The sequence below is a fragment of the Anthonomus grandis genome, chromosome 15, assembly GCF_022605725.1.
Source record: "Anthonomus grandis grandis chromosome 15, icAntGran1.3, whole genome shotgun sequence".
Lineage (NCBI taxonomy): Eukaryota > Metazoa > Arthropoda > Insecta > Coleoptera > Curculionidae > Anthonomus > Anthonomus grandis.
Genome location: NC_065560.1, coordinates 19,675,597 through 19,692,542, shown reverse-complemented (window position 1 = coordinate 19,692,542; position 16,946 = coordinate 19,675,597). Strand labels below are relative to the sequence as shown.

Here is a 16,946-nt window from a genome sequence, read left to right as displayed (position 1 = left end):
ACAAAGCCCTTGTAAAACTATAGAAAAAAAATGTTTATAATTAAAGTACATTGATCCTGAATGGGCAGGACACTTAATTCGTATATGTTTCCCGTCTAAGGCCCTAATACAATTCGGGAACTGCCAAATACGTTCATATCCTTCAGATATTCGTAAAAAGTCGAAAGTTGTTGGTTGGTTCATATGTATTGGCTGAATGACACATGACTTGACATATTTGTTTTACAATTACTGCAACTGTAGTTGCTCCCATATGAAATGCAAACGCCAACGATTTAAAGCTGTTACCTGTAGCAAGGTACCTGAAAAAATAAACATAATATAGGTATCTTTATAACGATTTTAAGAGGGTGAAAAACTATAGAACCAAAACACTGTACGAAACAGGAATTAGCTACACTTTATTTTCTTTAAAAAGAACAATCGGTGTTGTTGCTATAGTACTCCTATAAAAAAATCTTCGTTTCAGAAAATGATGCTAGAAACTGTTGGAAAAATCTACGGCAGGAATTTGGAAAACAATACAAAAAGTACCAGCGTCGTTCAGGAGATGCCGCTCCTGATGAGAATGAGAACCAATGGCCGTATTTCCGAAAGTTAATGTTCCTACAAGATTAGTTTACACCTCGGGATACTTCCAGCAATTTAGTCCCCGCTACTGAAACTTTAACGCAGAGTGAGATGCAGGGATCTATCAGTGACTCAGAAACGTCGAATCAAAGCGATAGTTTTGGTGCCGTATCAAATATAACTGAGTCTTCTTCTGATCTCGATTGTGCACCTCCAACTCCACAATCTACAGTTCACGCGACCCCATCAACATCAACCAATACCTCTGAAAAAGATTATGTTGTGACGAAAACTGGTTACAAGAAAAGAATTACGGCACAGGTACAAATAGGCAAACAGCTAATTAATCTGGGAAAACAAAAGATTGCATTAAGAAAAGAAAAGTCAACCACAGTAAATGATGAAGATGTAGGATTTTTTAATTCTTTACTACCCCATGTAAAGCAGCTCAGCCCGAGAGATAAGTTGACTTTCAGAATGCAAGTCCAGCAAACGTTGTTTAATCTCCTATTTCCATCCGAAGAAACGCAAGTAAACACTAAGGTACTGCAAAATTACCAACATACTAATCTTAATCAAGAATCTTTAGAGGAATCGTTCGTTTTTCAAAACTTGTAAGAATATGTACGTAATAAAACAGTATTGTTAGGTATTTATTGATTCACTTACCTTAATGTCACGACCAATCTTTCTTCAGCCAAAATTGGGTCAGTATGATAATTATTATATTTGCAGACTTCCACTTCTTCTCTAATACTATCATGAATGTAATAAAACGTATCAGGTGTCATTCTCAGATACTCAAAAAATCTCTGTGGGTGATTTTTTAATTCTTTGAATAAATGGTGATATTCTCCCAGATTTTGGCGTTTTTGGTTAATAGGATGTACATTATACTCACGGTTGTTACACACCAACCACCACTTTGCGCTTAAAGATATAGAATCATCACTGCTATTACTGCTACTATTCATTTTTACATTAAAGTTCACATATATAAAATAAACCGAACTCAGTGAGGTGGCGAGGAAGACTGACAAGGAAACCTCTTTGGTATGTTTGCTAAGCATCCATGTAAACTGAAACCGCGATTACGACATCGACATCGACCGCGACCGCGATCATCGAGATATTTTCGGTATGTTCGCACCCTAAGACTTTTCAAAGAATATGCAAAATGGGGATTATCAATAAACCGTACAAAAACACAGTATCTGCACATCGAGAATTAAAGCAGCAACTTGACTGTGGATGAAAATGAGATAGTTAAGGCATGTGAGGAATATACATATTTAGGTACAAAAATAAGCATCAGTGGATACACCAAAATTTAAATATAGAATAAAGAATTGTAAAACAAAAACAAGATATAGGCTGCTTAGATTCAATCTTATGGTCCAAAAATATCTCCCTCTAATAGCATAGTGTTGTATAAATGTAAACATGTCAGCTGAATACATTTTTAAAACGTAGTCTATTGGCACTAGAAATAGGCTTCTAGCGAAGAGCAGCTGGAAAATCTAGACTGGAAAAAAATACTCAATAACCAGATTAGACAGACAACAATAATAGAAGAAATCAAATGCAGGCAGTTAATATGGTATGCGCATGTCGAGCGCATGGACGAAGGAAAACTCTCTAAACAAATACTGAACTTGTTGCCAACTGCTAGGAAAAAGAAAGGACGGTCAAAACCATCTTGAATAGTAGGGATCCAAAAAGCAATGTTCTGAAAATGACCTCATAGAAGCCGAAACGTTAACATTGGCTTTTATTATTTTTAATCTAAATCAAACCTTGTGAAAATGCTCATAAAAAGACCAATATCTGCTAATCTTTCTTATAGTTTTCAAACTTATTGGAACAAGCCTCATGTCATCTAGGTTAGTTGTCCTGTTGTCTTTTCCAAAACGACCTTAAATTGTCCTTTTAGCTTGATAATAAAAACAATAAAAATGAGCGCCCAAACGCTATTTTGGGATTTAGTACTTTAGTAAAAAAACATATCCCTCTTTTTTTCTCTCCTGCATCCTTTCGGAGAAATTTTCAACGCTTGACAGACGCCACAAAACGTTTTCAATTACCTAAAAGTTTAATTGCCTAACAAAGTAGAGGTATAAGTTATACCTCATGCATAAATCAAGGTGCATAAATAAACCCGAATTAAAGCTGGTCTCTCTAAGCCTAGCGTACACGTTCCATCCCCATTAAATATTTAAAATTTAAATTGAGATTAGATCTTAACATGGCTATAAAAAGCCGGGTTGAGGTCCTAATCCGTAACAAGGCTTTAAACTTGATAAACAGAGAGGAGAGTGCATCTGGGCTACCCTAAATTTAAATTTTACATTTAATGTTTTCATAAATTATACGCCTGTTATAGTTAAGGACCTTCGTAAATCTCAATCAAGATTTTTTTAAGAATAACATAGAGTGGCCCTTTGTAAACGTACCGCAGGGTTGGTTAAGGTTAGAAAGAACCTTTCGGCTATCAAGTTTGTTTTTAAAGGGGACAAGTTTTGAATCAATAAACTTAGCAGAACTTTGAAAGAGAGAGTGTTCTCCAATTTGCTGCCTAGTTGTTGACAATAGATCCACTTTTTTGGAAAATATGGAGCACTGAAATACCAACAATACGTTTGACGAAAGATGTACAAATCGATCTAACTCCATACAGTGATACAAATTATCTTCAAACTGTTCTTCATTCATTCTGCAATTTTTGCGATACTTCGCGACATACGCCAATGATTGCCTGCTTGTAAAACTTCAAATGGGTCAGGAAGAGTGTGTAAACTTTGCTTTTCATGTGTCCCCAAAAAAAATATTGGGGACTTAAGTCTAATGACCGAGAGAGCCAGTCAATTGCACCATTTCCAATAGAGCGTCCTGGAAACGTGTCATTTAAATAATTGCGCTCATTTAGCGAATAATGCGGCGGAGCTCCGTTTTGTTGGAAAATCAGTCCTTGTTAGCAGGGTCATTCTCTATGATATTGGTTAGAGCTGGGTCGAGGTATTTTCTAATAAATCCAAGTACAGGGTGGATAAATAATCGAGGTAAACGGCTGTATCTCAGGACTGTACATCTGGCAACAATAGATTTCTTTTTATTATCATAACAGTGGGCATGAGAAAATGCTGGAAATTATTTTCAAGTTCCGTATTTCACCGCTAGAGGGCATAACTAAAAATTAAATAAGAAAAATAGCTTCTGTTTTGAAAACTTCTTAATTGACCTACACCTTTGATAATATTGTTAGAAAGCCTAGAAAATTCTCTATCATTTGGCATGAGAGAAGCTATTGAAAGTATAATCATTAAAGTCGGTGTTAATCCTAAACCACTTATTCGATCTAAGCCATTCAAAATTTTTTGGCAAGATCAATGTAACTGTATTAAATGTCCAATCTCATTACTACTCTATAGTTCCTAATAAAAGAGCTAGAGGGCACAATTTGTAATAGTTCCAGTTTTTTTTAAATGTTACTCCTTAAGTTCAAATCGAACGGTATATTTTTGATATCATATTTGAAAAGCAGATAACATTTTCAAACATATTATAAAAGCCGAACGGTGATATCTTTGCTCATTTTAAAGTTATAGGGAGTTAAAGTTTTTATTAAGCACCGAGTCAAAACTTCTGAACCGTCATCTAGCATTCGGCCTTAGAATGTCTAATTAATGTATAGTAGGCAGCAAAAACGAATGAAACTTTTAATTAAATAATTTATGGCCAAATATTCATTAGACCCAGTTTAATTCTTGTAATAAAGACTAAGCCATATGGTATCCACATCAGCTACAGTATTATGATAGAAGAATGTTTCTACGCTTGGTTCAGCGACTACGCGATACTGGGATTTAGTCGGCCCAGATTTAAAAGGTGTTGCTCTACTGGAAGAACGGAATAAAACAATATTAATGTGTTGGCCTGCGGAGAATTTAATAGGCATATTGGAATTCCAGCGGCATTTTTAGATTTGGGAATAGCTCGAATTACTGTTCGAAATATACTAAAAGACCAGAGGTAAATAATTGCATTAGCCCACATCTTTTTTAAAACCCCTTTTTATATCTAATATCCTTTTTTGCTCGAATATATAGGCATTCCTTTTTATTTGAAGGCTACACTCCTACCATTAAAATCTATACCAAGCTTTAAACGAACATGATTTTGAGCGCAGAATTGATTTTTGTCAATGGATGCGAGAAATGGTTTGCGAAAGCAGGGATTTAGAAATTATTGGTTTTTTTTTTCGTGGCATTTTTTTCGTGGCACAATAACCGGTAATGTTTGAATTTTTCAATAAATGCTTTGCCTATTTTAGTGGAAGATTTGATATTGGAAATGAGACAGACCACGTGTTTCCAATTGGACGGGTGTCAGAAAATTATTCCCGTTTCGTGCGGAATCATACTAATAGTTATTTTCAAGCGCGTTGGATCGGAAGGAGAAGGTAATTTTTTTAGGCCGGCCAGACCACCCGATTTAACATGTCTCGACTTTTACTTATGGGATCGTCTAAAACAGGGCTTCTTAAACTTTTGTCAGTCACGACCCCATTTAAGATGCGAGTTTCTTGACGACCCCATACAAATATTAAAGAAAAATAAATTAATATTTTTTGATGATTTATTAGGTAGCAATATACAGGGTGTCCCAGCGAAAACGAAACAGGTATTTTTGGTATGAAAAAAAAATTTTTTTACAAAAATCTCGAACACGTCGATTTTATTTTCGAGGGGGACAACTTTTCCTTACCAAGGCACCCTCATATCAGTAACCCTCTTCGAGGGGGTGGGATCACCCCTAAAATCTTAAATAGAAAGAGCGGTCGTGTGATACCTTATTTTAAAGGTCTTTTAATTCTGAATATAACTGCCAAATTTGAAGTGGCTAAAATTTTTTATCCGGATATGACAGCTTGTCAAAATTGTAAAAGCAGCGAAAATGAAAAAGGTATTTTGAACTCTGTTTTGGATAATATTTTTAAAAGAATAAGGAAGTCCTAATTTCAAAGGGGTCACTTATTAATTAAGAGGCCACCCTAATACCTGGAACCCTTTACATGGGGTTGAAAGCACCCCTTAAATCTTAAATAGAAAAGGGGGTTGTGCCATTACTTATTTTGAAGGCATTTTTACTCTGAATTTAAATGGTGACTTCTGAGTGACTGATGGATATCTTGTGGATATAAAAATAGCAAGAAATACAATCTCTACTGCCAGTAAAAGTGGAGAGATAAGAAATACCTACCCTTTTCCTTTTGTGTCTTTTAAATAAAACAAGTTTATTTAAATTACGTCAATTTATTAAATGTTCAAATTGTGCCCCGCCTACTTCCATGCAGGAATACAGGTTTTGCTCAAAACGATGCCTGACGTTTTGTAGAACTTCAGGTGTTATCATCTGACACTCATTTATAATTCTCTGCCGTAAGTCTTCTAGGGTGTCTGGTTGGGTTGGGTTGGGTTGGGTTGATTTGGTAAGTCTTCTAGGGTGTCTGGTTGGGTAGCGTAAACTTTTGTTTTTAAATGCCCCCATAAAAAAAAATTTAATGGGGTTAAATCGGGTGACCTAGCTGGCCATTCCATAAAAGGTCCTCTCCTTCCAATCCAACGATCAGGAAATATCTCATCAAGATATTGCCTCACACCAGCAGCATAATGTGGAGGCACTCCGTCTTGTTGGAAAACGACTTGATCATCATCAGAATGATTTCCGCCTTCCATTATTTCTACTATTCTTGGATATACGGCATTTTCCAAGAGATCTCGGTACATTTCTCCATTCAAATTTCCGGGCAGAAAAAACGGACCAACAATGGAGCCGCCCAAGATTCCCGCCCAAACATTTAACTTCTCAGGGAACTGGGTATGAACTTCACGAAACTGGCCCGGATTTGCATTTGACCAGTAGCGGCAGTTATGGCAGTTAAGCATGGAATTTATTATGCTTAAGTATCCTATGAACACTACTTTTGCTTACTCCTGTACTCGTCGCCAATTTTCTGACACTTATTCCTGGCTCGACATGAAGTTGACCTAGGACAGTTATTTGCATTGCTTCATTGACAACAACAGCATTTTGAACCTCACGCTTTTTATTTAAGACACTGCCAGATTCCCTAAATTTAGCAACTATTTCTAGAACGTATTTTCTGTTGACTCGTTTTTCTGGATGAAGGTCATTAAATTCTTGTACCGTTCTATTGGCACAATTGTTATGCCGAAAGAAAAACTCTATCATCTCAACCCTCTCTGCAGTAGAATAAACCATTGCTAACAGTGTTTCAACACGTAAAAGACTGGGTAATAATTTAAAACTATTTAAATAAATGCTGCTTTATGAAAAAAGTACCAATGATATTTAGCAAGCTAAATAAATTCTTCAGATACTTGTGTTTGCATTTTATTTGGTATTTTGTTTTTATTTATGATATGCTGATAAGGTGTAATAACAATAATATTAACAATACTAATAAATTTTTAATCATGTTTTAATGATCCAATAAAAAAAAATTGTAAGAAAGGGTTTCAGGCATAAAGGTTTATTTAAAGCATTTTTTCCATACTTTTATTTGGCTTTCATATCCAGAAGAAATCCATCAGTCACTCAGAAGTCATCATTTAAATTTAAAGTGAAAACGCTTTCAACATAAGGTATAACACGATCCCTCTTTCTGTTTAAGATTTAAGGGGTGCTTTCAACCCCTCGTAAAGGATTCCAGGTATTAGGTGGCCTCTTAATTAATAAGTGACCCCTTCGAAAATAGGATTTCCTTGTTCTTTTAAAACTATTTTCCAAAAAAGAGTCCATAATACCTTTTTCATTTTCGCTGTTTCCGCAATTTTGACAAGCTGTTTTATCCAGAGAAATAATTTTAGCCACTTCAAATTTGGCAGTTATATTCAGAATTAAGAGGACCTTTTTTTTCATACTGAAAATAGCTCTGTTTCGTTTTCGCTGGGACACCCTGTACATATACAGTGTGGTAACTTTAACTGGAATAAATTCAGTTAAAACTAATCAAAATTTATCTCGCAAAATTCCGGAGACCCGTCGATTTTTGTTTATTTTTTTTCACATTTCAAGATAGTTTTTGTATTTTTTCACCTACAGGGGGGATCCAAATTAACCCCAACTTTTTTTTTCAAATGGAAAGCCACTTTTTTTAAACTCTCATTGAAAAGAGCCATTTTTCTTGATTAAATTGCCCTATTTACTTTTGTGATTATCTAAAGGAGAAATACGAAAAAAAAACCATTAAATTATTAAAAGTTGCGTTTAATGTATAAGATGCTCAAAATGAGCACCATTTACTTGTTGGCAAAGCCCAAGACGATAATAAAATTCGTTTCTGACATTTTCTAACACTTCTGGAGATTTTTGTCGGATTTGTTGCCTAATACGTTCTTTGAGTTCGTCTAGGTTTCCTGGTTTGCTCATATAAATTTTACATTTCAAATGTCCCCACAGAAAAAAATCAAGTGGGGTGAGATCGGGAGAACGTGCCGGCCAGTCGATTGCACCCCTTCTACCAATCCATCTGTTGGGAAAATTGTCATCTAAATACTGGCGTACATTACGGGCATAATGTGGGGGAGCACCATCTTGTTGCATCCATATTGTTTCATCATACAAATCTGGATCGAACTGACTCGGATATAAGGCACGTAAGACTGGAACTAGTTCATGTTCAAGAAATTCTAGATGTCTTTCCCCAGTTAAAGTATCATTGAAGAATATGGGCCCTATAACTTGCCTGCCAATTATGCCAGCCCAAACATTAGTTTTCTGGGGATATTGTGTATTAGTTTCCCTTACCCAGTGTGGGTTCTCGTCAGACCAGTAGCGACAGTTCTGCTTATTAACATGGCCATTTAGGGTGAATGTAGCCTCATCAGAAAAAAGGATCCACTCCGAAGATATGCGATTTTCGTCAATGGCGTTCATCATTAATTCACAGAACTGAACTCGCATTTTAGTAGTAAGGTCGTTTGTTTGCACTTTTTAAAATTTTTAGCACAGATTTATGATGAATAGAGTTTTCGCGAGCTATTCTTCTGGCTGCAGTTACCGGATTTTCTTCCATCGCTAACAATACATTTAATTGGGTGTTTTCATCGATTTTAGAAGACCTTTGTCTTGAAACATCCTTCACGTGCCCAACTTCTCGAAATCTGCTTTCGATTTTACTAACCGTACCTTGGTTAATAGGTGGCAAATCTGGATATTTCTGCCTGAATAAGTGGACAGCCTCTAGCTGAGTACGACTTCTGTCCCCATAACCAATCATCATTAAGATTTTAATCTTGTGGGATTCGGATAAATAAGGCATTTTTTCAATATAAGTTAACTTATTTAACAACTGGTTGAAATTCACTTTCAACCAGTGACACTATAACAATGTCAGGAAATGTCTAGATACCAATAAAATAAACAAACACGCCAAAAATTTACCAACACAAAATATTTCGAGACTTTTAATAATTTAATGGTTTTTTTTTCGTTTTTCTCCTTTAGATAATCACAAAAGTAAATAGGGCAATTTAATCAGGAAAAAGGGCTCTTTTCAATGAGAGTTTAAAAAAAGTGGCTTTCCATTTGAAAAAAAAAGTTTGGGTTAATTTGGACCCCCCCTGTAGGTGAAAAAATACAAAAACTTGAAATGACTATTAATATAATATTCATTATTTCTAGACATTTTCGCTAACTATTTGCTTACACATTTACCGATTTCATTTTTTTTGGTACCGTTGAATAGAAATTTTTACGCTCCTTACTATGATGTATCACACGATAGGGGTTCCCATTTGATATATTAAAGTGAGGTTAGCTGGAGATGAGGAGGTGATTGACAGAACTTCAGTAAATGCATAATTAAACGTCCCCCTGTATATCTAATTTGACGTGTTTTTTTTTTTTTTTTTTTTTTTAAGAAAGTTATTAAGGGTGGATTGTTTTGAAATGAAAGCACTGTATGTATAATGTATGTATATAATATATGTATATAATATATGTATACATATATAATAAACTAAATTTAAGTTAAAAGGAATTTTTTTTTGCAACCATGTTACTTAATATATTTTTTAATGAAATTAAGTTTAAGAGTCTTTGCTTATGTTTATAAGACCTTTTATATTGAGGGAGGATGTTGTTATTTTAATGTAAGGTCAAAATAATATAAATAGTATTTATCGGGTTCAACGATTTTTCTTTTCCTTACTGTAATATTTTTTTTTGCCAAGCTTAAGATTCTGTATTTTTATCCTCTGGTTAGTGGCCTTTGTATTTAGGCAAGGTTTTAATATCGCTTACTTGTCACTTTTCTGTTAAATATTAAATATATAATTCTCGGTTCTGTATATAAAGTAAGACTATTAAATAAAATTTTACGCAGAACCTATTTAAATAGACCAGCTTGTCTAAAACCCTACTTACAATTTTCAACAAACGTCTTATATAAGAAAAATTATATTAAAATATACTGCTGAAGATATACAGCCCAGAGAGAAATATTATTTTAAATTCAAGTCGCGAGCAGTAATATTAAGTTGCTTGTAAAGTGAAAGAAAAAGGATAAAAGAAAATTGGATTACTAACATAGAATTTTTTAGTGTTATATCTAAAGAAAGCACTCCTATTCAATCGCTCAAATATAAGGAATAAACCGACTTTATCCAGAGTTTTGAGTTCAATTCCAATCAATTTCTCTGAAAGTAAGAACCCAATTTCCGGTGCTTAAATCAGAATTTGCCATGGGCTACTCAAGGAAAAGCTCAGTTACTGTTTATTCGTTACGACTTACGGTTGATTTTTCTCAAAAATGTATTTTTGTATTTCCGATTCTATAGGTAGGGATTTAAGAGCACATCTCTAGAATAAATAAAATCATTTTTCTCGGAAGTTTTGTGAATTTTGATAATAGCTTTACATTGTTTATGTAGGAAGCAAATAAATAAGAGTGACTTCGAAGTAGGATAAGGCTTAGACCGATATACAGGGTGTCCAAAAACATACCGACAAACTTCAAGGGGTGGTAGAGGATATCAGAACAAATATTGTTTGTACAGTATACATACTATGTCCGCGAATAAGGCAGTTTCGGCTCTAGAGCAAAAAAAACGTTTTTGGTACTATTATTTTGCTCATTAACTCAAATGCTGTTTGCAGTGCAGTCTAATCATTATTTTGTTTATCAACAAATGAATTATTGGTTACAATAGTTGCTCAAAATCCTGACCATTTGCTTTAACGCAAAGATTGCACCAAAGGGTCATTGAGTCGCAAACTATTTGGAGCATTCCGGGAAAAGCTTCTACATTTGCATCATATAGCCGGCCATTATCCTTGCTTACATATCTTCCTCAGTAGAAACAGGTATTTCGTAGACCACTTTTCAAATAACCCCAAAGAAAAAAATCTAGGGGGTTGAGTTCAGGAGAACGCGCGGGCCAGGCAACGGGACTCCTCTTCCAATCCATTGTTGGGGAAATCGCTCATTTAAATACCGGCGCACATTTGCATAAAAATGTTTCGCAGTAATCAAGGCAAAGTATTTTGTAGAAAATGGAAGTAATTATCTGCATTCAAACGGGCAGGAAACAAGTAAACAATTATGTTATGTCTTTATTTTTATGTATAGATGAATAAAATTAAGTACACATTTAATAGAAATGGGTGACGCCGTTCGACGTAACCACCCCTAGAAAACCAGAACCTATAATTATTAATTTATTTCCCATGGAAAGATTCATTTTCCCTGCATAACCCACTGTAGCATAGTAAACATTACAATAGGATATCAACAATATGAAAATATATAGTATTAATAAAAATATAATAGTATAAATACATTATACAGTGCTTTCATTTCACCACCCTTAATAACTTTCTCTAAAAAAAAAAAAAAAAAAAACACGTCAAATTAGATATACAGGGGGGCGTTTAATTATGCATTTACTGAAGTTCTGTCAATCACCTCCTCACCTCCAGCTAACCTCACTTTAATATGTCAAATGGGAACTCCCATCGTGGGATACATCATAGTAAGGAGCGTAAAATTCTCTATTCAACGGTACCAAAAAAAATTTAATCGGTAAATGTGTAAGCAAATAGTTAGCGAAAATGTCTAGAAATAATGAATATTTTATTTACGCCAAACTTTGGTATGTCAAATGGCTACATCATGATGTGATACATTATTTTAAAGGGCATTCATATGCTAATGGTTGTAAAAAAAAATCAAATTGATTGACCAAGAAGCAATTAAAGTGTAAATCGGTACGGTAGAAAAACAAATTTAATTAGTTTAACAAATTTATTTTATTAAATGTTCAAAATGCGCTCCGTTATTAGCAAGACAATAAAAAAGCCTATTTTCAAACTCCTTACGAACATTGGCAAGGGTCTGCCCGCTAATTTCTCTGCATTCTTAAAATATTCTATTTTTTAAATTCTCAATACTCTATATATAAACATATATATACAAACAATATATATAAACTTTGCTTTTTTTTCCAATCTATGAAAATCAAGTAGATCAACATGGTGCTATATTATTGAATGAAAATAATATACGTTTTCAGCAGGATGGACCTTCCGCGCACTACACTTTGGTAGTTCGAGAGCGGCTTGATGAAAATTTTCGAGAAAAGTGGATTGGCAGACGTGGTGCAATCGAATGGCCTGCGCGATCTCCGGACCTAACCCTACTAGACTTTTTTTCTTTGGGGCTACTTAACTTACTACTTTTGAGTAGTGTTTAAGAGAAAACGCCTCTCCATGGACGATTTTCTCTCCATTTTAATAAGAATTTTTTTAATTCCTCATTCTCGAGGGACCTTACCCGTTCTTTAAATTTGGTGTGTTTCATTTTTATAAACTCCTCTATGGTCTCGATGCGGCAGTCTTCTCATATCAATATTTCTCGCGTATATGAAAGAGTTGGTAATTATTTTTAAAGTTTTGTTCTGAAAGCGCTCTAATTTAATAAGATTCGATTTTGTGATGTTGGTTAGCACGCATGAGCCATAGAGGAGTTTAGGTCTTATAATTTGTTTATACACCAGGAGTTTATTCTTTATAGACATCTTGCTTTTTCGACCAAGTAAGGAGTAAAGTCTCTGGATCAGGCCATTGCACTGATTAAGTTGCCTTTTTATATGGTAGCTAAAGTTGTTTTTTATATCGAAGAAAACCCCTAAGTAGCGGATCTCGTCTTCCAGGGGACTTTCGTGCCCAATACCACCAGATTTGAAAATTCGCGATGTTTCTTTTTTGTTATTAATATTGCTTCAGTCTTGTCTTCATTGATCTTTATCTTCCATTTTTGCGCCCATGAGCAAAGTTTTTCTATGTGGCTTTGTATGTAAGCATTTAACTGATCCAAGTATTTGTAGCTGGCAAAAACGCAGGTGTCGTCGGCGAATACCGCCAATTGTGAATAATGCTCATTCTTCGGTATATTCACCTGGTAAATGTTGAAGAGGGTTGGTGATAGCGGGAAGCCCTGAGGCACTCCCGCTTTCACTTTCCTATGTGGTAGGGTTTTGTTTTCAATTTTAGCTGTGAAAGTTCTTCCTTTTAGAGAACTTTGAATTAATTTTACCATGCCAGCGGATATACCGAATTTTAACATTTTGTGTATCAATCCGCCATGCCACACCCGATCAAAAGCTTTCTCGATGTCGTGTGTGATCATGGCGGTTGAGTATCTTGGGTTAAATGAATCGACTAAGCTTTGTTGAATTCTCGCCAGCTGTATTTCTCTTGAGTGGCCCTCCACAAAGCCATGTTGTTCTTTGGGGTACCTGGCTAGTGTTGGATTTTCAGGTCCGTTAATGTTGAATTGTTTTTCTAGTGATTTGTTGAATGCCTCGACTTTTTCTAGTAAGTCCGAGTACACTAGACTTCCATCTTCTATTTGTATGGGCAGAAAATCTGCTTTCGTTTTTCCTCTCAGTATCTTTGAGACTCTCCAAAAAATTTTTGTGATTTTCATCATCATTATTTAATTCCTCTAAAAAGTTGTTCCATTTTTCGTTTCTAAAATCATACACTTATTTTTTATTCTTTTAGTCAGACTGTTTGCAATTTTTTTTTGTTTCTGGGTCTTTGTATAACCTTGCCTGTTTATTTAATCTATTTCTTGTTTTAATCAAGTTTTTGATTCTCATTGGGAAAATCAAAGAGTGGGTTTTTGGGATAGGAATTTTGGCCGTGGCTTTTTCATATGCTGATTTTATTTCATTTGTTAAGTCACCATTTACACTTTTGGTAAATAAGGGATTTTATAGCTTGGAGGAGTTTTATGCAGATAATTTGATCTGATGCTTCTTTTAAATATTTCTGCTTATCGACATTGACGAAATTTTAATTTTATTACATCCAGATTACTTATGTATCGTATTAAGTATGTAATTTTAATGTATGACTGTTCTTATTGTATTTTTTAGTGTTTCATATTTTCTTAAGTTTTTTGTATTTCTTGTTCCTATTATAAGTATTATAATTTCTATCTTATATCTACATTTAAATGTTTGTTTTACCAAATGGCTTTGTCAACAACTATGTTATGATAATAATCTTTGACTTTGACTAACATTAAATTTACCAACCAAAAACTCTTCTTACTGATGTAATGTCGATTCGACACAATTTACTACTAATGTAATTTACGTATTTTTAATTTAAAAAAAAGACTCGTAAAGCATTCTTAATTTGTAATTTCACATCTTATAAGATGCCGGCCTTTCCGCAATAAATTGTGTCCGTTAATCAGTAAAAACCTCCACTCTCGCTAATCATTATGTTCTATTTTTAGATTAGTTGTTAATCTAACTACACCGGCCTTACTCCTCTGGAATGAGCAAAGGCCGACTGAAAAGACGGCGAGCAATTATTACCTACAAGTCGAGGGACATTTGCAAAGCTATAAAGAAGCTTTTGCCGACGAGACCGTTTGGGCCGTTTTAAGCAAGAGGCTTAGTAAAATTTTGGAATTAGTAAGTAGATCTAAAATTCTTAATTATACTAAGTTCGCATTTTGCAGAGGTAAAAAATGTAATATAATTAAAGTGAAATATAATTTCTAAGCATATAATAATAATAATAATAAATAATCAATAAACGTTTATTATGCAGCAACAAAATATGACATAAAAGGTAACATTCACATAATGTGTTCTTCCATGCTACCTGAAAAATACAGTATTAGTGGGCAGTTTTAATACAATACTACTTTATACTAAACTCGTTTCTTAAAATTACTTAACATTACAATAAAGGTATATGTGAATCTAACAGAAAAGCCTTGTATTTCTTCTTGAAAGTGAGCATGATCTTATTAAGTTGTATACTTCAGAGTTTAATAAAAATACACCCTGGTAGGCAAATGAGTTTTTAATGCACTGGTATTTGAAATCTTATAATAGCTTTGTTCGCGAGTCCAACTCTGAACCGGTTCAGGGACTATTCGCATGCGCAGTATAAACACGAGCGTTCGCGGTAACACAATTCTGAATTCAGCATTCAGCGTTCAAGGATAACATCGGATTGGTTCGTTACCGATTCAGAATCAGTTCTCGTAGTCCCCGGATTTTTGATGGTATTAAAAGTTTAGTTCTGCTGTTCATGTGCAATATGCAACATTCTTATCAGCTGTTTGTATAAATCGATCCATACCAACCTGATACTATACTATTTTTCTTGATTCTTACTTCTTAGTTTAATTCATTTTGATTTTGAAGTATAAAGAAAAAATATAGGTGATTATAAATCGATAGAATTAGTAAGTTAATTTATTTTTTTAACAATGGCTTTAATTATTTGCTAAATTATTTTTAGATAGATATTTTCTTTCATCCATTATGTCCGACCACTTATCCTCTAGCGATTAGGGTATGGAAGAGTTGTTAGAATTTATATATATTCCTAAAAGCAATGCATATTTTGAAGAAGTTGTACCACAGTTTAGTGATGTCCAATATACAGTACCCCTCAAAAGTATTTGCCCACCATGTATTCTTTTTAATATTTTAAATTAGATGCAAAAATCTTATCTTTATACCTATATTTACATTGTCTCTCTTTTGTAAATTGCATATATGCTTACAAAACAGCATACTTATCAACTATGGTTCGTTGAAAAACACCGAGTATTTAAAAATAGTCTTGCAAATAACAAACAATGTAGTGAAAATATGCACTTCTTCTAAAAAACTAATCTGTTTACAGCTTGTTTCCGATAAAATTTGAAACATTTAAAGGTCTTCAAGCATTGATTTTGTGTAACATTAGAAAATAATTTCGCTTGCGATTGTCACCGTTTCTTTGCTGGTTTTTCAACATTCTTTAAAATATCTAAAACAAAAGAGTTATAGGTAGAAAGAAAAGGTATTATCATTAGACTTCATAAGGCTGGAAAGACTAACCGTCAAATTTCGACGGATTTGGGAATTCCAAGGCGGACTGTCGATTATAATGTTAGGAAATTCACCAGAGAAGGGACAAACCTCGATCGGAAGGCCAAAGGCAACAAGTTCAAAGGAGGATTTAAATATTATAATTACAAGCAAACGCAATAGACGCCTTACCGCCCCTGAAATCACAGCAAAAATCAACAAGGAGCGTAAAAAATCGGTCAGTGTTTCGACAGTAAAACGGCGACTTTATAATTCTGGTCTTAAAGGACGTTTAGCTGTATTAAAACCGCTACTGAAGGATGTTAATAAGAAGAAAAGACTTGAGTGGGCCCAATCACACAAAGAATGGTGACTTGGAACCATTGGAAGAAAGTTCTCTGGAGTGACGAGTCGAAATTCGAGGTTTTTGGAACGAAGAGGCAAGTTTTTGTTCGCCGTTATGCCAATGAAAGGGTCGCTGAGAACTGTACGGTGGCCTCAGTTAAACACGGTGGTAGTTCGGTGATGGTGTGGGGTTGTTTCGGAGGATCTGCAGTGGGCGATCTATTTAGAATAGATGGAATTCTTCGAATCGAAGTGACAATGTACTTCTTTCTGACACTCGAATAATTGGGGAAAACTTCATCTTTCAACATGACAATGAACCCAAGCACACGTCGAAATTGTGCAAGCAATATTTAGGTCAATTACAAAGGCAAAACATCTCCTGAAAGTTATGGTATGTCTAAATTATAATATGTCAAAATAACAAATTCTAAATGAAAATAAATCAAAATTCTCAGTAAAATAAACTTTATAAAACAGTTATGCTTACCTATCTAAATATTTAATGTAACACATACACACAAATTTAGTAGCTCTTCTAATATGGCACATATTCAAATATGTACAAAACAAAATAGGTACTCTATAACAGAAATAAAATTCTGAATGAAAAATACT

At 34.3% G+C, this 16,946-nt stretch overlaps 1 protein-coding gene across 1 annotated transcript in view; it reads left to right on the top strand.

Annotated features, from left to right (window-relative positions):
- LOC126745138 (protein timeless homolog) overlaps positions 1-16,946 on the top strand; it is an 817,207-nt gene that overhangs the window by 31,983 nt on the left and 768,278 nt on the right. The window contains exon 2 of the mRNA XM_050452863.1: positions 14,405-14,585. Within this exon, the coding sequence (XP_050308820.1) occupies positions 14,405-14,585 (181 nt within the window). The remainder of the gene's footprint in view (positions 1-14,404; positions 14,586-16,946) is intronic.